This window comes from Strix aluco, chromosome 30 (genome assembly GCF_031877795.1).
Source record: "Strix aluco isolate bStrAlu1 chromosome 30, bStrAlu1.hap1, whole genome shotgun sequence".
NCBI classification, from domain to species: Eukaryota; Metazoa; Chordata; class Aves; order Strigiformes; family Strigidae; genus Strix; species Strix aluco.
The window spans coordinates 902,089-925,688 of NC_133960.1; the positions used below are offsets into that span (position 1 = coordinate 902,089).

The following is a 23,600-nucleotide window of genomic DNA, read 5'->3' on the forward strand; positions in this document are numbered from 1 at the left end:
GACGGGCCACCAAATGTCCCCAGCCCCTCAGGACGTGAATCCCGGTACCCGGCGAGGGTTTGGCAGGAGCGAGGAGGGAATCACGGCTGTTAACGCCCCGGGCTCGGTGCGGAGGGAGCAGAAAACAGCTGAACTTTACGACAGCCCGATCCGTCACCGCAAGCTGGAGGAGAGGGGGCTAAGTCGACGCTTTAAAAATAGCCAGTAGTATTTTTGATCCCGAAAGCTGGATTCCAGTGGGGAGGGGAAGGGAAAAAAAGGGAGGGAGAGCCAAAGGCTTCCCAACTGCGCACTTCAAATCTGTGGGCGAGGTGGACACGGGGTCCCAGCCGGACCGCTCGGAGCTACTGATCTCGGGGAGGGGGTTTTCTCCAGGCTCTGGGATAAACGGGCAGGTTGGGAATGCGAAGAGCTGCTGGAAATTGGAGGCAGGTTCCTCTTCCAGCAGCACCTGCCTCCTCAAGCACCCAGCACCCGGCCCGGGCACCTTCCCCTGCCACAGCGGGGCTGGGAGCGAGAGGCCTGGGCAACCAGGAGGGGGAGGGAAAAACCGATGAAGATGCGAGTCTGGGGTCAAGTTAAACCCTTCCTCCAGGTTTCTCCAGCCCAGAGCTTTCCCTCTCCCCTGCTTGGGGAGCTCAGGAGGTCCCCAGAGAAGGACAGATGCTGGGAGGACCAGAAATCTCGGTGCTACGTGTGGAGAGGGAAGATCTCGAGGAGGTTGGGGAAGAATCTGCATCCTTCAACCGCCCTGCTGGGAGGTGTGACCCTGCACCCGCGGGTCCCTCCAGCCGCGGGACGGCACCTCCAGCCATCCTGCTCCCCTGCCCTCGCCTGGACGCTGCTCCGAGATGCTCCCGAGATGCCGACGTGCGGATAAATCACCGGCCCCGAGCACCTGCTCCGGGCCTGGGCAGCTGCGGGGCAGAGAAGCTAAAAAAAGATGGAAGCAGATGGGAGCCGGACGCAGGCGGAGGGACCGGGAGGTGTCCCCTGCCCTGTTTGGTCACCGCTGACCCCCCGGGTGCCGGTGGCAGCGCCCGGCGCACGCAGCTGGGCCGCTGGAGCTCCCCGTGCCTCAGTTTCCCCATCAGCTAAAATCCAGCGTCCTGCTGGCCACGTACCGCGGGGGGGGAGAGGAAGGTCTGGGCTCTGCGGGGGTGTCGCTGGGTGCGTACGGACCCTCCGGGCACCGGTGGGAGCCCCCCGCGCCCCCCCCCCCCCCCAGTCCCACCGGGTGCAGGATGAGGCCTGAAGCTGCCGGGGGGGGGGGGTGGGGGTGGATTTGGGGATGCGGGGACAGCAGGCGAGGGGGGGACACGGCACCGCAAGGTGGCAGCAGCACTTTGCGAGTGGCAGCGGGGTTTGCGGGGAAGCGGGGGGGCTGCCAGCCCCGGCCGGGGAGCGGGACCCCCGGGCAGGGCCGTCCCTGCCTGCCCCGACCCCCTCCCTGCCTGCAAGGAGGGGAGGAAGGGCAGCCCGGGGCTCGCAGGAGGGAGAGGTCCCTGCTCAGTGTCCCAGCGGCTCGGGGACCAGCGGGTTTGGTGTCCCAAAGGCCACCCAAGGCCCCTGGGTTTCCACTCTGTGCCTCAGTTTCCCCACTCCTGCTTTCAGCCGAGGCCGAGCTCGCTCCAGCACACGCGGCCCAACTAACGGGTAAAACCAGAGCGAGGGGCTGGGAAAAGCCAACTCCTGGTGTCCCTTGGGCCTGTCCCACCCTCCCCAAATCCTGGGGCACGCACGCTGCCCCCGGGCTCCCCCCAGCCCCTTCACCGGCTCCAAACCAGTGGCAAATTTGGGTTTCCTCTGCCCTCAGCCTGGAGGGGAGGCTCTGGCTGGGCTGGATTTAGCAAAGAGCCGGGGAATCGCTTCTGCCCGTCTCCAGGCCTCCAAAATGCTCCGGCGAGGGATTTTAAATGATCTTTTTGTCACCTTTAGCAGAGGTCTGGGGAGAAGAGAAGAGGGGCTGGAGCTGGGGGACCTTCAGGGGATGGTTTTTCCTCGCTCCCGAGCAGGAGAAGGAAATGAACACCCAGCTGAGCTCCGGCCGGTGCCAGCTCAGCCCAAGAATACCTGGAAACGGTTGAGTTCGAAAGGGGAAAAAAACAACCTTCAATTTATGGGCTTGTTTAGGAAGGGAAATAGAGAAATATCCCCCCCAAGACGTGGGGCATCGGAAACCGCAGTAAATCAGCCAGAGACTGTTCAAATTTGGTGTCATTGTGTGGCTGTGACACAGGATCCGAGGGGGCTTCCTCTCCAGGGAGGAATTGTGGGGGGGTTGGCTGGGAAGGGAGGAAGAAATCGGGGGGTTCCCAGTGCCCCCCACTGACCTGTTGAACTTCACTTTGCAAACCAGGTTCCAGCCAAGGCGACCGAAACCCTGGGCCAGGCTCAGCGATCCGGCGCGGCGACGCTCCCGCAGCCTTTGCCTCCTCCTCTCCCCTCCCAGGTAACGTGGGGACGGGAGAAGAGCCCCCGGGGGGGTGAAAACACGTCCCCACACGCACGTACGGCGCGTGTGGTCCCTGTGTGGCGTCACCTTTCCCTCGCCGTGATGTTACACAGAAAGATCTGCACGAAAGCGTCGGTGTTTCAGAAACACCCAGCGACGTGTGAAACGCCCGTGTGGAAGCGTGGGCATGGCGTGTGTAAGCGTGGGTATGGCGTGTGTAAGCGTGGGCACGGCGTGTGTAAGCGTGGGCATTGTGTGTGTAAGCGTGGGCATGGCGTGTGTAAGTGTGGGCATGGCGTGTGTAAGCGTGGGCATTGCGTGTGTGTGGGCATGGCGTGTGTAAGCGTGGGCACGGCGTGTGTAAGTGTGGGTATGGCGTGTGTAAGTGTGGGCATGGCGTGTGTAAGCATGGGCATTGTGTGTGTAAGTGTGGGTATGGCGTGTGTAAGTGTGGGCATGGCGTGTGTAAGCATGGGCATTGAATGTGTAAGTGTGGGCATTGCGTGTGTAAGTGTGGGCATTGCGTGTGTAAGTGTGGGCATGGCATGTGTAAGCGTGGGCATTGCGTGTGTAAGTGTGGGCATGGCGTGTGTAAGTGTGGGCATTGCGTGTGTAAGTGTGGGCATTGCATATGTAAGCGTGGGCATGGCGTGTGTAAGTGTGGGCATGGCGTGTGTAAGCGTGGGCATGGCGTGTGTAAGCATGACCATCGCGTGTTGGTGCTCGGGCTTGTGCAGAGGCGCTGCGCCGTCACACCCGCTGCGGGGGGGGGTGTGAGGGCACGTGGGGGTCTCACTCCCACCAACCCCTCGGCACACGGGTCGGACCTCGCAGCCTCCCTCACCCATTTTTCCGAGCGGGGGATTGTCCAAACCAAAGTCCCTGAGGTTTCTGCTCCGCGTTAGCGGATTAAAACCCCCGTCCCTCTCGCAGGCGCGTCTGAAGGGAAAATCTCTCTCGGGGTTGATCCTGCTTCGCCCTCGCAGGGGTTTGCAATTTGCCCTAAAATCAAGGCGGGTGTCTCGGGCGACTTCCTTCGCCACGTCGGAGCTCGCCGGCAGCAAACGGGGCTCCGACTCCTGCCCGTAGCACCGAAAGGCGTGAATCCCTGGGGATTAGAGGGTTGGGTTTTAGTGTGGGTTTTGTTGTGTTTTTTTTTTTTTTTTCCTTCCACAATGCCATTCAGGGCCTGGAAAGGCTGTCCCTGTCCCCTCGACCCAGTCGGGCTCCCCAGCACTATGCAAATCCGTCAGTGCTTTTGCAGGCAGCGTTAGGACTCGGATGAGCGGGAGCTCCCGGGGGTAAGACACCGCTGGGGGCTTGCGGGGCTGTTTTAAGTGAGCTAAAACGAGGGAGGGATGGTTAATTAATTTCTGTGATTAACTAAGAGTTTGTCAGTCTTGGTTTTACTCTCCTTGGGTTTTGTAGTCGGCAATTATTTACTTTTAAACAGCGTTTGTTGGGGGGAACGTTTCTTTTTCTCTCTCTGAATATTTCCAGTGAGAAAGTCGTTAATCTCCAGCTGATATTTAGCCTGGGGAGGGAAATGAGTGTGTCCGGCTGCGAGGGAATGAAAAGCTTCAACTGCTGCTGCGTTCGCTGGCAGGTGAACCTGTGCAGCTCACGGCTGCTTCGCTTTCACCGGAGAAATCCTCACGGGATCCTGCCAGGAGCTGCCCCACCTCCAGCAGCAAATTCCCTGCCGACGGCAACTCTCTGTCCCGGCCGGCAGCGGGAAGTGGCTGGAGCATCTTTGTGCTCGCCACGACTTCCCAGCTGCCTCACAAACTTTTAATCCAGCCCCTCGGTGGAAATCCTCAGCCACGATTTACTGGTGTCTCTTATTTTGCCGTTAAGAAATCAAGAGGAGGGAAATTGTGGCAATTTCTTGGTTTGGTGAAAGTGCCCTGGCTGGTTTTCCGGGCGCAGGGGTTGGGGGGAGCGTCCCTGCCCGAGGACACGTTTCCTTTGTACTTCCCTAAGGCGGGACAGCGAGGGGCGAAGGTGGAAAAGATCGAATCGACGTGGCTGGCCCATCCCTCAGGATCCACCCGGATGGACCTTGGGCTGGTTGGTTATTTTTAATTTAATTGACTTGTCAATCAGTGCCTGCTTGCTGGCCTGCCAGCCCACGGCCTCTCACTTTGGGCAAGGCTGGCGTGTCGGCTGGCAGGCAGCACACATCCACCTCAGCCCTGAAATTCATAATAATAATAATAATAATAATAATAATAATAATACAATTACTGGCAGGGAAAAGTGCGAGCAGGGAAGAGGTGGGGAGAGCACGACAACCCCTCCGTTTGCATCCGTTGGTCGCCTCTCCCGTGCCTCGTGTTTTGTGTGGCTTTTCCTAACCAGAGTTAAAAAAAAAAAAATAATAGTGGTTTAAGGATGTTTAAGTCAGCTCTTGAGAGGCTGGAGGAGGCTGTGTTGATCCCCCCACAAAGGAAAACGAGTGAAAGAAAGAAAAAAAAAAAAAACAAAACCAACAAAAGCCGTGTGGCTCTTTGTGAAAGGAATTAAAATGGGTCCTGGAGGCTGCGGGTGTTGGGATGGAAACAGGCGCCGATGGGAACGGGGCCCTCGGGAAGAGGCTTCTCCAAAAAGCAGATTTGCGGATGCCAAAGCAACAGGCTGGGAAGGGAGATGTGCTGGGACGCTGCCGGCCGGAGCTGGGTGCGGGCAGGGATCGGGCAGCAGCCCGGGTCACCCCCATCGCCGCCGCCACGCTCCCAGGGGTGTAAAACCAGGGGAGGGGGCCAAGGCACGGGACTGGGATCCTGGGCAGAGGGTGCCGGGGGGTGTAGGGCAGCTCTGGGAAACCGCCTCCGCCTGGCACCGGGCTGCCCTTCCTACGCATCTTCTCACCTGGGTCTTTGCTAGTTTGGGGGAGGAAGTAAGAAAATTCAAGAAAAAACGTGTCAAAGCTGTTACGATGGGAAAGGCCTGGAGCTGGCTTGAGGACGCTTTAGTTTTTTCCTCGAGACACTCCAGGCAAATCCCAGAGGTGATCCCGCAGCCGCGCGGGCAAACGGGACCCTCTGTGTCCCGGGGGGTTCATCCTCTGCCGGGATCGTGGCCTGAGCACATGCCGGGGGCTCCCCGGCCACGCGGCGTCACCGAAGGAGCCACCCCAGATTTCCACCGTTCAACGAAGCTTTTTTGGCCAGCGTTAGCCCTCTGCCTTTTTCAAAGGAGACCAAGGCAGAGCGGGGGGACGAGCCCCTGCCCGCCAGCGCGCTGCTTCGCCGCCGAGCCCCGCGTTCGCCGCGGCGCGTTGGGAAACCGGTTTGGAAAACATCCCCCCCGTTGCACCGCCGCTTGTTTTCCCGTTCCCCCCTATTGCCAACCTTGAGGTTAGACCCTGTTGGCTTTTCCTTTCTGCGGAGGGGGGAATAAATTAATCAAATAAATTAAATTTATAGAGCTATATAGTGCCCTTGGCCCCGCCGAGGGCTTCCCGACCGCATTCCAACCAGCTTTGCTGCGCAACGGCTGCTCTGAGCCAAGGTACCTCGTGAAAGAAACACCCCCAAATGGGTTGCGCTGGATTGGAATTAATCACCCGCTTGGTTTTGTCTTTGCGAGAGATTTTTAACGCAATCAGGGTCTTCCAGAAAATGGACGATGCGAAAGCGCGGTAAATATATTGTCCGATGACCACAAAACAAATGCTGTCAGGAAAATGGAATGAAGGCTTGAAAAATGGGATTTCGGAAGGAAATATTGAGCTGGCATCAAACCCAGCGTTGTTTGTGCAGAGCGAGGGAGGCGAGTCTTGCTTAGGAGAGTCCGGGGCAGAGGAAAAGTTCCCCGAACCCCTGAAAAGTTTGGACTGGGGCTCACTTTGCTGGCTGGAGCTTTTGCCACTGAAAATATTTGGGAAGTCTTCTTCTAAATGGCAACAAAGAATTGAGTCCCAAATCAGCGTGAAGAGACGCAAAGGGGTTTTGTTTCGGAGTGGACATGGATATACCTTCGTTCTCCTCCAAAATGTATTTTTCATTCCTCTGGGTTTGGTCCTTGCCTATTTGTCCCAGGAAAGGACCCACCTTCCCTGGGAATGCTGCTCCCCAGCTTCCCTCTGTCTCCCCCCTCATCATCTTTGCTCTCTCCAGGGACGATTTCTCCGATCGCATCCCCCTTGCCATTCCCAGGAGCTACTTTACACCCCACAAAGACCCTCTCTCAGCTTCAAATTTTTTTATTTTTTTTTTTTTTCAAAAAAGCCCCTTTTTTTATGTCGCCTTCCCGGAGACCTGAATTAAATCCCGTGTTTAGCAAACGGGGCGGTTGGGCTTGAGCGTTCGATGGCCCCAGCACCGCTCGTAAGGGTGATGCAAACGCTGTGGGCACGGAAGATCCTTATTCCGGAGAGATCGTGGCAAAAAATCCTGCCTTGAAATGTCCTTTACGCTGATTATATCCAGAAGCTTTCTGGGTTTTTCACTTAAATTTATTCGCAGCGATACTGATCCGGGCCTTGCGTAGGGTCCGGGGGAGTTTAAGCAGCAGCTGTAAAAGCCTCAGATTTTCTAATAAATTGTAAAATCCTCAGCTATATACTGCAGGGAAAGTAGATGGCTTTTTAAAGATATTTGAAAATTTAATAAGCACGTTCCTGTGAGGGACGTGGCCGTGGCTGCTCGGTGAGCGGACTGCATCCACTAAACCCCCCCCTCTACCCCCGGCCCCCCACCCTGGCGCGTGGAGGAGACCCTGCGGCCGGTGAATTGACGCCGGATTTGAGCCGGACGAGAGGCCCGAGCGCGGCGGACGAGCTCGCCCCAAACCCGTGGCCCGTTCTGGGCCGGCCGCAGGTTCTCGCTCAAGGGTTTTACCCCGGCGCTGCGCTGATTTGCACCCTGTGTGGCCCTTTACACCGCCCGCGAAGCCAATCGCCGTGGGTTTGCCACCGCTGCGTGTTCCTCAGGTGGCAGCGAGCGCGCACAGCGGACAGTCCGCCAGTGCCGATTCAATACAGAGCTTTCAGCCTCGTTAAAGACATGCTAAATACCCCTGGGCACACAAGGACCTGCCAGGCGCTGGAGAATAGAGCTGGTTTCTGATGGAGAGCATTATCCCTCCTCAATTGCTTTTATTTTTTTTAAATCCCGCTTAATAGTATTAATCTGCAAGTATCTTTTCTGTTCTTTACCAAGATAACCACGCCGCGCTGGAGAACTCGTTGCTTTTTTTCCTTCGAGGAATAAGAAAAGTTGCCTCAATATTTGCAGAAAATGCTGTTGACTATTGCAAAGGGGAAAGTTAAAGGCTGGGGGGGGGTGGAGGGAGCTGGGAGCGAGCGGGGGACACGCAGCCTCCAAAACTTGGAGACGGAGAGCTGTAGAGACATAAACCCAGCTCTATTAGTTTGGGGGAAAAAGCTAAGAAAAAAAAAGTCCGAGCCAACCCTCTGTTTACTTTTTTCAGAAATAAGTGGGGAAGCTAAAAGCGATGAGGGGTGATTTAATTTTATTTTTTTATTTTAAGGCCTCCCTGTGTTCGCTTCGTTTTTGCTTTGGGCTTGTGCTGGAGCAACACGGAGGAAAAATAAATTCCTCGGGATAAAAGCAGCTCTCCACCGCGGCGTTAGAAGCACAACACAGCATAGATGAGGTTTGTTTAACACTCCTCTGAGCCTTTTAAACCACAAATTAATGAACTTGAGACCGACGCAATATTGATGGTAATCATTCCTTTTTCATTTCCTTCTTCGTTTCCCTGCTCGGTGCTCGCTGGGGCTGACAGGGGCTCCTCGCTCTGCGCCGGCTCAGAGGGGAAAGGTTACGGTCCGGCAAGGTGGGTTTGAAATAATTTCTTATCAACGTGTGTGGAAAAAATGTGTCGGCATCGGCAGGCTCACCCGGGGAGAGCGGGGAAAGGAGCTGCTCATCTGGGGGCTTCTCCAGGGGGAAAAAAAAAAAAAAAAAAAAAGGAGTCGCTCCCATTCCTGGGGAGAATTATTGGGTTTAATTCCTTTTTCCCCTTCTCTCTGCTTGTGCGCTTAGAAAAATAAGGGTGAACCAGCACTCCTGCAGCTCGGGGGCTATTCAGGGTGAGGTGCAAGCTCCAGATAAATATCGCTATTTTTTTCATCTGTTGTTACCTCAGAATATCTGCCAAGAGCCACGACTTAAAGCTGGTGGCATCCTCTAACCGCCCGCTCGAAGCCGCTGCTCCTCTTTGTAAATTCAGAGTCCGTCCCTCCGAGCCTGAAGAAATGATGAATTCCTGTCCTTGTTTTATAGAAATTTTATAGATTTCCTATAATCAACTTCTCTGGCTTTTGCTAAAGGTTACCTTTTGATTTTTAAACAGAAGGAAGAAATGGATTTAGCCCTTCTGGATTTAAATAAAAGGTGTCAGGACTTCTGGGGCACAAAACAGGAGAATGAGAAGGCGGGTTTGCAGCAGCAATTATCTTAAATTACCTGAATTATCCTCACGTCTCCCACAGGACGAGACACCCGGGGCCACCAAAACCGTGTGGGGAGGGGAGAGAAAACCCAGCGGATGGGAGAGTCGGGGTAAGGGGTCGGTGATGAAGGGTGGGGGGTTATCGAGGCTGGTTTAACGCCGCGCCGGGGCTGCGGTACCCGACGGGGATGGAGTTGTCCCTCCGGCTCCCGGGTCTGGCCGTGGGCAGAGGAAGGTCTCAGCCTCCCCCTTCCTGCGCTGGGGATGCAGCCGGGAGCTGCCGAGGGACAACATTCCCCAAAATGCCTCTCAGAATCCCTATTTGTCCCCATCCGGATCGAGTGGGACCACCCTCAGCCTCACCCTTCAGAACGCGCCGCTGCTCGTTATCCCACATCCAAAAACTCTTGAGGACCTTCCTCATCCTCATGGAAAGATTTACAGTTTGCTTCACGCAGGCAGGGCTGGAGCCTTCACTGGCAAAGCAAAATGGGAAATTTCTTTCTTTATGGTCAAATTCCTCCTTTTTCATATAAATACGTATAAATCCTGCAGAGCCAGGACGTTGGGAAACAGGCGCTGCCGTAACTTTTCCTCGTGCAAGCGGGAAAGGCCGGTGGCAGCCGCTCTCGCCGCGGCGTTGGCAGCGGGGGGGGGGATGCTCCCACCCCTGTTTCTGCCAGGGGCTGAAGCTTGCCCTTCTTTTTTTTTTTTTTTTTTGGGGTGCTGGGGCTTGGAGCAGGCAGGATTTCTCCCCAAAGTGCTCCAGGGAAGCAAGTTAAGAGCTGGAAAACAGGCAGGGAAACTTCTGGCTGGAGAGGGGAATGCTTGGAAAAAAAAAAAAATCAGCCCCTGTACCCATCCTGCTCTAACAGGTCCCCCAGAAACGTGGGGGTTAAAACCCTCCCTCTGAATCACGGGGAACCTGCAGCCCCCGCCGGGATCCCGGCTCTTGGGGCCGCGCACGATTTTCTGCAGGATCTTTGGGGGGTTCACGGGGAATTTTGCCCGTGTGTGGAGCCGGGGAAACTGAGGCACGGAGCGAGGCGGTGACACCCTCAGCACCAAAGCCCAAGCAGCGCACCTCCAGGCGGGGACACCAAGGACGTGGGGACACCCAGGGACATGGGGACACCCAAGGTCATGGCCTTGACGCCTTCAGAGCACCCCAAACCAGCCCCATCACCCCGGGGTGGTCTCCATCCACCCTGGGGCCCCCCAGCCCCGCTCGGCCCCACCGACAGCAGCCCCACGGTGGGGACAAGCCGGCCGCGGCCCCCCGGGAGGCCGAGGGGAGCCCCCACGCAGCCGCTGCGGGGCCGCGCCGTGTGAATTAACCAACTTTGTTTTCCACCAAGGCTTTTCCCTTAATAGCCATCCCCCTCCCCCTCGCTTTTGCCAGCGTTTGAGGAGAAGTGAGGCGTGAGAGATCCTTTGGAATAATGAGGTGTAATTAGCCCTGGCAGCTCTTATCTTCCACCCCCCCCCCCCCTCCTTCAATTAGATTGAAATAAAAAAACAGCAAGAAAAGGGGGGGAATAAAAAGGGAAGAAAAGGAAGGTGGGGAGGGAGGGAGGCGAGAAAAAGTTGGACGCCGTGTCTGGCTCCGTCCTTCTGGGCCGGGTTTGGGTCCCCGTGGGTGGGGGGCGCTGGCTCCGTCCCGCTTTGTGTGGCTGCTGCGGGGTGTGGGGGGTTTTTTCTCCGTGCCTCAGTTTCCCCCGGCTCTGCCGGCGGGGTGAAGCGCAGCGGGAGGGCTTGGCCCCCGCAGCGGGGCGAGAGGCGTCGTTCAGGGTGTCGGGGGGGGGGAAAGCAGATCCTCGAGCCCCCCTCGAGCCCCCAGCATCCCACCGGCGCCGTCCAGGGGACAGGCAGAAGCTTTTTTTTTTCCCCGCCAGACACCGGTTTTAATTCCCACGTGCCACATCAGCTTGCTGGTACCCAAGGGAGGTGGGAAAAGCCGCCACGAGCTGGACCTGGGGCTGGATTTTGGGCCTCTCATCCCTCCCAGCTCGTGTCCCCCCCCCCCATCCCCGCCGCCTCCCGCTGCCCGTCCGTCCCGCTCCTGCCCCGCTGCCATTCCCGCTCGGCCCTTGATCTTTCGTACCCGTGACCCTGATCTTCAGGCTGACAGGCTGATGGATGGGCAGCGCCCCGGTGATTTACGACGTCCTTTAATATTTGGCAAAGCGGCCGAAAGCCCCGGGCAGCCGTCGGAGCTGGGTGGGGGGGAGATGGCCGGGAGATTTGTCAACCTTTGAGCCGGGGAGGCGGGGAGGGAGGAAAGTGCCCTGTCTGTCCGCAGTGATTTATACACAATCGCCGTGATTAAATTGGCCTTAGCTAATGATAACTAACTAGTCAGGGGCTGACCTTTCTCTGACAATGGAAGGGGGCCGGGAGCCACGCTGCTGCGGGGTGTCTAATGGGGATGTTTCTTCAGCCAAGACACCACTTTTTTTTTTTTTTGAACATCGCTCTGTTTTTTTTTTTCCCCCCTTTAGAAATAGTTTCCATCCGGCCCCGCGTACAGAAGACGCAGGACGACGCATCCCCCCGCGCCCTGGGGTCTCGCCCCCGCCACACGTCACCTCTCGGGGCTGCGTCGGCGCGGCCACGGCCCAGGAGGGACCCGGTGCCTTGGTGCTGGGAGAACCGAAGCAAGTGATGGGTTTTATCTGGGGAGGACTTGAAATATGTTTCCAGTGGGAAATCTCCCCCGTGGCCGAGCCGAACGGGGTGCTGGGGGGCTGCACAGGCGTCCTCGAGCCTTCAGCGGCCTGGTTTTCCAGGGATGCCATGTTGCCTGCCCCTCCCTCCTTCCCCGGATCCCTCCATCCCTCCCTCCCTCCGTCTCTCCATCTCTCTCTTCTCCTCCACCTCTTTCGCCGTTCAGCCCCATCTCCCCCCCCACGCCATGGAGGGGAACAGCCCAGTGTCTCCCTGCCAAGCCACGACGCGGGTATTCGAAATGATAAAAAATGGGATTTTCTGACTTAAAACACTTTTTGCCTCCTCTGCTTGCCCTAAACAATCCCCACAACCAACAAAATGAAGCCCCTGACCACCTCCAGGCTGAGGTTTCACTGCTCAACCCAGTTTTTTCCCATCAGGACTCCTGATTTTTTTTTTTCGTGTGTCCTGTTTCAGGCGCGTGTGTTGGTGTCGCCGCATCCAAAGCTTTCCCCGGCCAGGAAGGACGTCGCTGGCCCAGAGAGACACCGGAGAGACGCTCCAGCGGCCACAGCCGCGGGTAAAAGGGAGTAAAATCCTCCAGGAATGGGGTCGGGGATGGATGTCTCGGTGCGTGCCGCCCCGGCCGCGCCGCGCCGCGCCCCCAGCCGCGTTCGACGTCTTGACACGCGGATAAAAGCCGGGCTGAAGGGACGATTTCACGCAGATTAACCTCGTGCGCTGCGCTGGGGCCGCCGCTGCCCTCGGCACCGGGTCCCCCGTGTATCAAAGGCGGATTACAGAGATATTAACCCCGCCACCGGGTTGATTAGTGGCGGTTGATTTGGGGACGGCCAAGGGTGGGGGGACGCAGAAGCCCAGCCACCCCCTGGGAACCTGGAGCATCACCAGAGAGGCGTGAATTAAAATTTTTGGGATAGGACTTGGGCTGGGCTCGGTGTTTGCCGCCCGGTACAACCTGCGATCTGTTGGGGCGATGCCTTCGGCCTCGCTGCGGGCAGGGCTGCCTCTCTGCCCCACCCCAGGCTGATTTGATTCAAAATAATCCCTTTTGGGAGGCGCTCGGATGGATCCCGCAGGGAACGGAGCTGCTGGTCCTGTCCTGACCAGGCGCATCCCTCCCCGTCCTGCACAAAACCTCCGCGGGGCCGGAGGAATTCACCTCCTCGGCCCCAAACCCCGCGCGGCACCGGGTTCCCCAACCCCAACGCCCGGCATCGAGTCACGTCGGGACGGGGCGGGGGAAATTCGAGCCTGAAAGAGGTTAAAGTGGGGCAAAGCGGGGGGAAGAGAAACCTCCCGAACGGGGCGTTTTAATGACATTCCATTAAAGCTCCCTTTGGGGCCGGCGCGGCCGCCATGTGCTCCACATTCTCATGGTAATGATGAGACATCTGTATAGAGGCTCTTTTCTCATCAAAGATGGTCTCTTCAAAGACGCTCCTGGGAAACCCTTCACCCCTGACCCGGGGGGTCACTGCCGGAACAGTGGCTCTATAGTGCGCGGGACTGTAAAGCCCACTATCCTTTTTCCTCCCTTAACCTGACCAGATCCCATTTGTTTCATCGGGAATCGTTGAGTTGAGAGGTTGGGGGGGTGTTTGATTTTGGGGAAGGGTCTGGCCCCCACTCCCCTCTCCCAGCCCCGGTGCCGGTTCTAGGTGCCGTCGTCGCCTGCGCTGGCCGCGGGAGGGGGATCAAAGCGGGGTGAAACAGGGTTTAATGAGAGGGGACGGGGCTGCGGGTTCCCCGTCACCCAGCGCCGGGGCAGAACCCACCCCGCTCCCACCTGGGGAGCAATTTTTGGTGATTGCCACACAAAAAAACGACCATCCTCAGCACGGCGGAGGTGACAGGGACGTGCCTGAGGGTCCCCCCCCGCCCTTCCAGCCATGAAACATCACGGTGACGAGGTTCTCGATGTCCCCTGGGGACGGTGGCCTCGTGTCCCTCCGTGCCGGCGGCTCCGGCACGGCACCGGCAAACGCTCCCCAGGGCCTTTTCCAATAAACGGCAAATGATTCTTCGTCCTGTCGCTCCCCGGCGGCAATAAACCTTCCTCACGATGAAGTCATTTGATTTCCACGTCCTGTAATCGCGCGGCGATTTGGCGTTAATTAACGAGCGCTTACGGGAAGGGCCGGCTGCCCGAGTTAGCGCTGCGCTTTTCCAGAAGATGGATTAGCTCCGGCGCATCGCGGGGACGCGCCGGTGCCGGGGGACGGCCCGTCCCGTGCCGGGAGCGGGGTCGCCAGGGGGTTCTCTAGTGTCTAATACAAGGGTTGAGTCCCGGATCCAGCCCCGTCCCCGCCGATCCCAACCGCAGCCGCCGGGGCGGGATTGTTCCCTTTGTGCCGGCGTCTCCCTCGCCGAGTGCTGCTCCCTCGCCCGCAGCTTCGCATCCAACTGTTATTATTCTCTTGTCAATTTGATTTTTTTTCCCAAAGTTTTCATATTTTGCGGCGGGTGGGCTCTGGCCACCTGGGAACATCCCAGATTCTCCACCAGCTCTGGAGTCTGTCACCAAAACCCCGTGAGGTTAATTTGGAGCCGTCGCTTTCCCTCACCGAGTGCATTGAGCTGCCCCGGGTTCCCCGGGGGGGGTGGGATGGGGTCCCCCCTCTCTTGCACCCCCGGGGGGGAGCGATGGGGGCTGTGTTGGAGGGTGGAGATGAGAAAAGGGTCAGGAATGGGGATGGGAAAAGGGACGGGGTTGGGTTTGGGATGAGGATGAGGATGAGGATGAGGGTGAGGGTGAGGATGAGGGTGAGGGTGAGGATGAGGGTGAGGGTGAGGATGAAGGTGAGGATGAAAATGGGGATGGGATGGGAGTGAGTTTGGGATGAGGATGGGGATGGGGATGGGAATGAGGATGAGGATGGAATGGAAATGGGGAAGTGCTGAAGATAAAGATGAGGATTAGGGATGGGGAGGAAGATGAGGATGGGGTGAGGATGAAGATGGGGATGGGATGGAAGTGGATTTGTGATGAGGATGAGGATGAGGATGAGGATGAGGATGGGGGTGGGTTTGGGATGAGGATGAGGATGAGGATGGAATGGAAATGGGGAAGTGCTGAAGATGAAGATAAAGATTAGGGATGGGGAGGAGGATGAGGATGGGGTGAGGATGAGATTGGGGAAGGGATGGGGATGGGAAAAGGGTTGGGAATGGGGATGGGACTGGGATGAGGATGAAGCTGGGGCCGGGGCAGGGCTCAAGGTGGAGATGGGATTGGGATGAGGATGAGGATGAGGATGGGAATCGGGACGGGGGGGTCGTGGGAGTGAGGATGGGGCCGGGATTGGGGCTGGGAGCAGCCGGTGGAGGAGCCGTGTGGGGCCACTGCAGCCCTTTCTGGGGCAAGTTGGGCTCCGGGGCACCGCGAGGGGACGGACGGACCCTCCGCAGAGCTCGGGGGGCCTGGGGGGGCCCGGGGCTGGATCCAGCCCCCTGCAAGGAGCAGAGCGGGGCTGGGGCTGGGTGGGGGGGGATAACACAGGCGAGGGGTGCGGGGGGCCGGGCGGGTGCTGCCGCCCGATAAATCCTCCCGTCGTATATAAACCGCCCCAGCGCCGCGGTGCCGGATTTTGTCGGGTGCCTTAATGTCAGGATTGTAAATTAACCGTCGGCACCGAGCGACCTTGAGGAGATCTGCGCAGGGCTTCACGCCGGGGGGGGGGGCGGTGTGGAACTGGGGTGGGGGGGAAAGACACACACATGGGTGCTCCGTCCCCTGTTATGCCTCAGTTCCCCCCGGCGCGAGGAGGGACGTTGCTGCGCTGGCGGAGGTTGCGGCGCCTTGAACCTGAACCTGAACGACCCAAAAGAGCCCTGACGGCAGCAGCCCCCCAGCCCCCCCGGGGAAAAGAGAACCCCAGGAGGGGTCACGGTCATGGTCAACCTCCGCCCCGGCAGGGATCTCTGCTCCGACCCGCCACCGGCCTGCGAGGGGTTAAAGAGCCTCCGCGCAGCATCGACCCCCCGACGCCAAACTCTAGTGTTGGGGGGGTGGGGGGGATGTGGGTGTTTGGGCGAGGGGCTTTGAGGATGGTGGGGTGGGGTGGGGGGATCGGGGCTGAGGGAGCGACGGGACGTTGGGTGCGTGAGCAGGGACATGGGAGGGACGGGGACGGCAGCAACTGCCCGGGGGTGGGGTTGGGGACACGAGGGTGGGGTTGGGGACATCAGAAATGGGGTTGGGGACATGAGAGATGGGGTTGGGGACACCAGGGTGGGGTTGGGAACATCAGAAATGGGGTTGGGGACATCAGAGATGGGGTTGGGGACACCAGGGTGGGGTTGGATGAAGCAGGGGTGGGGTTGGGGACATCAGGGTGGCGTTGGGGATACTGGGGTGGGGTTGGGGACACCAGGAGGGGCTGGGGACATGAGGGATGGGGTTGGAGATGTCAGGGATGGGGTTGGGGACATCAGGGTGGGGTTGGGGACATCAGAAATGGGGTTGGGGACACTGGGGTGGGATTGGATGAAGCAGGGGTGGGGTTGGGGACACCAGGGTGGTGTCAGGACATCAGAAATGGGGTTGGGGACACCAGGGTGGGGTTGGATGAACCAGGGTTGGGGTTGGGGACACTGGGGTGGGGTTGGGGACACCAGGAGGGGCTGGGGACATGAGGACTGGGGTTGGGGACATCAGGGTGGGGTTGGGGAGGTCAGGGATGGGGTTGGGGACACCAAGGTGGGGTCGGGACATCAGAAATGGGGTTGGGGACACCGGGGTGGGGTTGGATGAACCAGGGGTGGGGTTGGGGACGTCAGGGATGGGGTTGGGGACACTGGGGTGGGGTTGGAGACACCAGGAGGGGCTGGGGACATGAGGGATGGGGTTGGGGACATCAGGGTGGGGTTGGGGACATCAGGGGTGGGGCTGGGGGCCCGCACAGGGCCGCAGCAGGGAGGGGCCCAGCAGGGCGGACGCTCGTCACCCCCGAAGGTGACAGTTTGGGGCCGGAGGGACCCGAAGTTTCCCTGGGGTGACCCGGAGGGGTCGGACTCGCTGCTCTGAGCCGCAGCTCGAGAGGGAACCGGGGATCAACCCAGCGCGGCGCCAGGCAGCGGGTTTATATCTTCCCTGGACATATTCTCCGCTATTAAGACAAAAAAAAAAAAAAAAAGAATAAAATAAAAAAGCAAGGCTGCAGCTTGACGGCTGCGCCAACCCCCCACGCGGCGCCGACAGCACTCGGAGGTTGAAAAATGCTTTTTTTTTTAAATTTTTTTGTTATTATCTTTAATTCCCCCCCCCCTCCAGCTTGGCTCTGATTGACTGTGACTGACAGCTCTGCCCCTCGGCGCGGGGGGGGGTCACTGCTGGATTTGCAGCTCCCGCTCGTTTATCAATAGAATTGGGATTTTTTTTTTTTTTTTTAATAAGGATTCTGCACCCATCCGGGGAGGGTTAAACCCCCCCGCGGGGTCCCAGCGCTGCCCCCCATGACAATAACTTTTCCCCGTGGCCTTTTCCAGCTCGTTCTTGAATTAAGGCCCCGTGTCCCGCTCGGTGTTTATTTAAAATATTCCCGGCCGAGGTTATTTATGGGGGGGTGAGATGGAGCCGGGCCGGTGCCGCGGCTTTGAAAAGGCCATTTCTGACTTTTCTCTAATGGGCTGTTAAAAATCTGCAATAAAACAGCCCCCCTCGTCCCCCGTCCCCCTCCCACCCCGCGCTGGGAGCTGCAGGGGGACCAGTCCCTGCCACTGGGCCACACTGGGAGCAGACTGGGACCATGCTGGGATCAGACTGGGGGGGGGGGATTGTGGGATCAGATGCCGGGGGGGGGTCTGCTGGGATGACAGTGGGATCATACTGGGATCAAACACGGTGGGGGGCTACTGGGGGGCATACTGGGACCATACTGGGAGGGACTGTGGGATCAGATGCCGGGGGGGGGGGGGTCTGCTGGGATGACAGTGGGATCATACTGGGATCAAACACAGTGGGGGGCTACTGGGGGGCATACTGGGATGAGACTGGGACCCATATGGGGATCAGACTGGGGGCACATACTGACATGAGACTGGTAGACTGGGGGGGGCATACTGGGATGAAACTGGGGCTGCACACTGGGCTAAACCTGGGGGTCTGACTGGGACCTCACTGGGGGCTCTTACTGGTGGGACCATACTGGGAGCAGGAGGCCCATACTGGGGGTGCACAGGGACCACACTGGGGGTAGATGGGGTATAACCGGGCTGAGCCTGGGACCACCCAGTGCCCATACTGGGAGGGGATGGAGCCCACTGGGCTTTTCCTTCCAGCCCCAATTCCAGCCAAAAAAAGATTAGAAAAAAGGTGTGGGATTTGTCAAAGTCTATTTTTTTTTTAGGAGAGAAATAAAAAGTAAAAAGGAAAAACTAAAAAACCCTGCCCCTGAGCCGCAGGGAAGGATAATAAGGAAAAAAATATCGAAAAAAAGAATTATTAATAATAATAATAATAATAAAATCCATGGTCCTCGCCCGGGGGAGGGAATGTGGATATAATATAGGCTTTTATTTTATTTTCTCTTTATAAATAGTTCCCCCCTCTCCCTGTGCCCCGCGGGGTGAGGTGCTGGCGGGGGGGGTGCTCCCCCAGCCGCTCGTGCTTTAGCCCCCCAAAAACCTGCTTTTCTCCCTTAAATAGGGGGAAAAAAATAAATCCCCCTCCCCAGCAGCATCCCTGTTCCCGGGTCCCCATCCTTGGGGGTCCCTTCTTTGAGAGCCCATTCTTGGGGTCCCCTCCTTGGTGTCCCCAACCGTGGGGTCCCCATCTTTGAGATCCCCAACCTTGGTGTCCTCATCGTTGGGGGTCTCCTTGTCAGAGTCCCATCTTTGGGGTCCCATCCTTGGTGTCCCCATCCTTGGTGTCCCCATTGTTGGGGTCCCCTTGCTGGAGTCCCATCTTTGGGATCCCATCCTTGGTGTCCCCATCGTTGGTGTCCCCTTGTTTCCTTGGTGTCCCCATTCTTGGCATCCCAACCTTGGTGTCCCCATCGTTGGGGTCCCATCTTTGGGGTCCCATCCTTGGTGTCCCCATCCTTGGTGTCCCCATTGTTGGGGTCCCCTTGCTGGAGTCCCATCTTTGGGATCCCATCCTTGGTGTCCCCATCGTTGGTGTCCCCTTGTTTCCTTGGTGTCCCCATTCTTGGCATCCCAACCTTGGTGTCCCCATCGTTGGGGTCCCATCTTTGGGGTCCCATCCTTGGTGTCCCCATTCTTGGCATCCCAACCTTGGTGTCCCCATCGTTGGGGTCCCATCCTTGGTGTCGCCATCGTTGGCGTCCCCTTGTTGGTGTCCCATCTTTGGGGTCCCATCCTTGGTGTCCCCATCGTTGGCATCCCCTTGTTGGTGTCCCATCCTTGGGGTGCCAACCTTGGTGTCCCCATCTTTGGGATCCCATCCTTGGTGTCCCCATCTTTGGGATCCCATCCTTGGTGTCCCCATTGTTGGGGTCCCCTTGTTGGTGTCCCATCGTTGGGGTCCCATCCTTGGTGTCCCCATTCTTGGCATCCCAACCTTGGTGTCCCCATCGTTGGGGCCCCATCCTTGGCATCCCATCCTTGGTGTCCCCATCCTTGGTGTCCCCATCCTTGGCATCCCAACCTTGGTGTCCCCATCGTTGGGGTCCCATCCTTGGTGTCCCCATCGTTGGCGTTGCCTTGTTGGTGTCCCATCCTTGGGGTCCCATCCTTGGGGTGCCAACCTTGGTGTCCCCATCGTTGGGATCCCATCCTTGGTGTCCCCATCGTTGGGATCCCATCCTTGGTGTCCCCATCGTTGGGATCCCATCCTTGGTGTCGCCATCGTTGGGGTCCCATCCTCGGGGTGCCCCTCCCGGGTTGGGGTGGGGGGTGTGTGTGTGTGTCACTGCATGGGGCCGTAGGGCCAGTTGAGGGTGGCGCCGGCGAGCAGCATGTCGCGGATGAGGGTCTCGATGGGGGTTTTGCCGACCAGGCGGCTGAAGAAGAGCTGCTGGATGCCGGGGGCGGAGACGCTGCGCAGGGCCGGCAGGCGCAGGAGCAGCCGCCCGAAGCGACTGGGCTGGCTGGGGTGCTGCCGCCGCACGTGCTCCTCCAGCGCGCACTGCGACTTCTCCTGCAGCCCGGCCACCTGCCCCGGGTCCGACAGCCCCACCGCGTCTGCCGGGAGGGGAAACTGAGGCACGGCCCCGCCCGCGACGGGGACCCGCCCCCCCGCCCAGCCAGCCCTGCCCCATCAACCCCGCCCCATTAAGTCCCGCCCTAAGACCCCCCCCATTAAGGTCCACCCAGCCCCACCCCATTTTGCCCCCCCCCAGTCACCCCCAGCTCATTCATTCCCTGCACACCCATTGATGCCCAACTCCTTGGGACCCCACCCCATTAAACCCCACCCCATTAAACCCCACCCCATTGGGACCCCACCCCATTGGAACATCACCTCGTTTAGCCACGCCCAACCATCCCCAGCCCATTTGTCCCCTGCACACCCATTGGTGTCACCCACTTGGGACCCCGCCCCATTAAGCTCCACCCCATTGAGACCCCACCTAATTTAGCCACGCCCCATTTCACCCCACCCAACCACTCCCTCACCCCATTCATTCCCTGCACACCCACAGATGCTCCACCCCCTTGGGACCCTGCCTCATTAACCGCCACCCCCTTGGGACCCCGCCCCATTAAACCCCACCCTGTTGGGACCCCACCCCCTTGGGACCCCGCCCCATTAAACCCCACCCCCTTGGGACCCCACCCCATTAAGCTCTGCCCCATTGGGACCCCCCCACCCCTTGAAACCCCACCCAACCACCCCCAGCCCATTCTCTCCTTGCACACCCATAGATGCTCCACCCCTTTGCGACCCCCCCATTAAACCCCACCCCCTTGGGACCCCACCCCATTAAGCTCCACCCCCTCACCCCCTCCACCCCTTGAAACCCCCCCCCATTTCACCCCACCCAACCACCCTCCCAGCCCATTCATTCCCTGTGCACCCCTTGACACCCCACCCCATCGCAACCCCACCCACCCCTTGGGACCCCACCAAGCCTCACCCACAACCCCCCCAACCCCCTTAAGCCCCTTCCCCTTGACTTCCACGCCCCCCCCCTCACCCCCTCACCGGGGGAGAAGAGCGCCACGGCCTTGAGGCAGGCGTACTCGGCGGCGTCGACGTGCAGCGCCTTCAGCTTCTCCACCTGCTCCTGGAAGAGGCGGATGTGGTCCATGAAGGCCACCACGCGGTCGGCGGCCATGGGCGCGGCGTGAAGGCCGGCGGCGGCCAGCAAGGGCGCGGCGTGCAACGGCAACGCCGACTGCGCCGCGTTCAGCACGAAGAGCTCGCTCCAACCCAACCGCAGCAGGGCTACTTGATCCGAAAGCTGCAAGTCCGGGAAGAAGGGGATGCCCTTGGCCCACTCGATGGCACTGAAGAGGAGGCGGGCGGCCAGCTCGCAGATGCTCTCGATGCCCACCACGCCGCTGGGCTGCAGACACTGGGCGCCGTAGCGAGCCGGGGGGTACGGTTCGGCGCGGAGCAGCAAGGAGATGAACCCGCTTAAGTAGCCGTGGCCGCCGTAGGGGTCCCCCGGAACCAGGGGGTATTGGCCGGGGCTGCTCGGGGCGTGAGCCATGCGGCCTCGCTGCACGGCTGCGGAGGGGAGCAGGAGGTCAGCACCCCCAAAACCCACCCCCCCATCACATGTGTGCGTGCCCCCCCCCCCCCCTTCTCCTCTACATTCCCTACACAGCAGGCTGGGGCGCACCCAGGGGTGCTAGAAGGTCCCCAGGGGATGGATTACAAAAGCCTTGTGGGTGTCCCCCCCACCCATGTTAAAGGGGGGGACGTGCCACCCAGAATGGGGGCAGATCCGCCCCCCCCCTTGCCTGTCCGACAGCTCCCACCCAGTTTTTCACAGCGCGCTGGATTTGGGGTCCCCCTCCCCCCTGCAAGAATTGGGGGTCACCCCCTTCCTGCAAGGGGATGGTGCTAATGAGGGGCCCCAAGGAGATGCTGGGGGGGGGCAGGAGCTCCCCTCCAGGCCCCACCCCTTGAGTTATTTGCACTTTGGGCTTAAAAAACACCAAATTTGTGGGTTGTTGTTTTGGTTTTTTTTCCCTCTTGGCGATGCCGTACGGCGGGTGGGGATCCGGCCTCCCCCTCCTCACCCCCCCCCCCCCTCCGGGTGCCCCCCGTTCGTCCCCCCCCCACCCCGGCATCGCCGCCCCCCGCAGCGAGGGCAGGCTCTGAGCCAGGCTTAGCCTAATGCGGCGTGACAGTCCCAAGTGTCAGCCAGCGGTCAGGATTGGGGGCCGTGGGAACAGGGGGTCCCGGGGAATGGGGGGGTCCTCCGGGATTGGGGGTGCCCCAAGATCAGGGTGCTGGGGGCCTCCTCCTGCTCTCGGCCCCGGCTCACCCCAAACTCTCCCTCTTGCTCAGCATCACCCCAGCGGCGCTTGCTGGGTGCGGCCCCCTCCTCACTGCCCAGACCCCCCCCTTTGCACCAAGGACCCCCAAGACCACTTTGCAACACCATGAACCCCCTTTGCACCCGCAAAAACCCAACCCCCCCTTTTATCCCCACGAACCCCCAAACCCCCTTTGCTCCTCCACGAACCCCAAAACCCTTTTACATCCCCCTCAAACCCCCTTTGCACCCCCACGAACCCCAAAACCCTTTTACATCCCCCTCAACCCCTCTTTGCACCCCCACGAACCCCCTTTGCACCCCCACGAACCCCAAAACCCTTTTACATCCCCCTCAACCCCCCTTTGCACCCCCACGAACCCCAAAACCCTTCCAAAACCCTTTTACATCCCCCCAACCCCCCTTTGCACCCCCACGAACCCCAAAACCCTTTTACATCCCCCTCAACCCCCCTTTGCACCCCCACGAACCCCCTTTGCATCCCCACGAACCCTCATCCCTATTTTTTTCCCCTTTTTTGGGCAAAACAATTGCTACAAACCGTTGGGTGTGTCCTGGAAGAAAAACAAGCTTTTTTAGCCCCAAAAAGACACGGGAGCAGCTGTGGGGGGGTCCCTCCCCCGGCTCCATCCACCCCCAGCTCCCCCGACCGCTGCCGGGGCCGGATCCAGCAGCCGAACAAGCCGATAACCCCCAAACCAGCTCCCTCGGCCCCGCCGCGGGATCAGGCCTCGCGTTCCCCGCGTCTCATCCCGGAGGATTTTTGGGGAAGCTGAAATTTAATCCGCTTTTCGCAGATAAATCCCGTCCCAGCGCTCGCACCCGCAGCACCATTAAGGAGTAAATTCAGCCCAAATCAGCGCCCAGCTCCCAAATTGCTGATTTTGTGCTGGATTTGGTGCCCGTTCCCGGCTGGGAACACCGGGATAAGGAGCATCACGGGGAGCACGAGCCGGCGGGTTCGGGGCACCCCGATTTGAGTTGGGGTGTCCCTGCTCCGACGCGGCCGCGAGCGGGTGGGGAAACTGAGGCACGGAGCAACCAGACGCAGTAAATTAAATCCCCCGGGGAAGATTTAACCCCCCCGGATGCTTTTCCACGGGCATCCGCAGCGTTTGCCCGCACCTGGAGGTGTCACATCCCCACCGGCGGCTTCACGCACGTCTCAGGACAAGTGGGAGCCCCCCAAAAATCAGAGGGAAAAGGGGGTGAAAGGGTGGGGGGGGGGGGGGAAAATGGGGGATCCTGTTTGGGGAATAAGGTCGTGCCGGGGGATCCCTCACGGCCGTGCCCGTCGCGTTGGATCGCGGCGTTAACACCAGCAGCGGCTTGTGGCAATACTGAATTAAAACAAAGATAAAAAACCCAAAAAAGTCCAAATCTGACCCCAAATGACCCCGCTAAACGCGGTTTCTCCAGGGCAGGGAATTCGCCTGGATTATTTTTTTTTTTTTCTCCTTCCCCAGGGATTTAATCCCCGGCTCCGGCGGCGTGAAGCGGGCAGAGCTTTGCTACGAGCGGGTCTCGCCGTGCCCAGGATCTCTGCAAAAATCTGCCCCCCCACCCCCCCCAAGACATCCAACCAGCCTTTTTGGGGAAGAAAAGGGAAAATTGAG

General features: G+C 59.2%; 1 protein-coding gene across 1 annotated transcript in view; it reads right to left on the bottom strand.

Annotated features, from left to right (window-relative positions):
* Positions 1-19,322: 19,322 nt before the first annotated feature.
* LOC141916860 (nuclear receptor subfamily 2 group F member 5-like) overlaps positions 19,323-23,600 on the bottom strand; it is an 8,048-nt gene continuing 3,770 nt past the window's right edge. The window contains 2 exon segments of the mRNA XM_074809707.1: positions 19,323-19,714; positions 20,679-21,206. Coding sequence (XP_074665808.1) covers positions 19,440-19,714; positions 20,679-21,206 — 803 coding nt within the window. The 3' untranslated portion in view covers positions 19,323-19,439.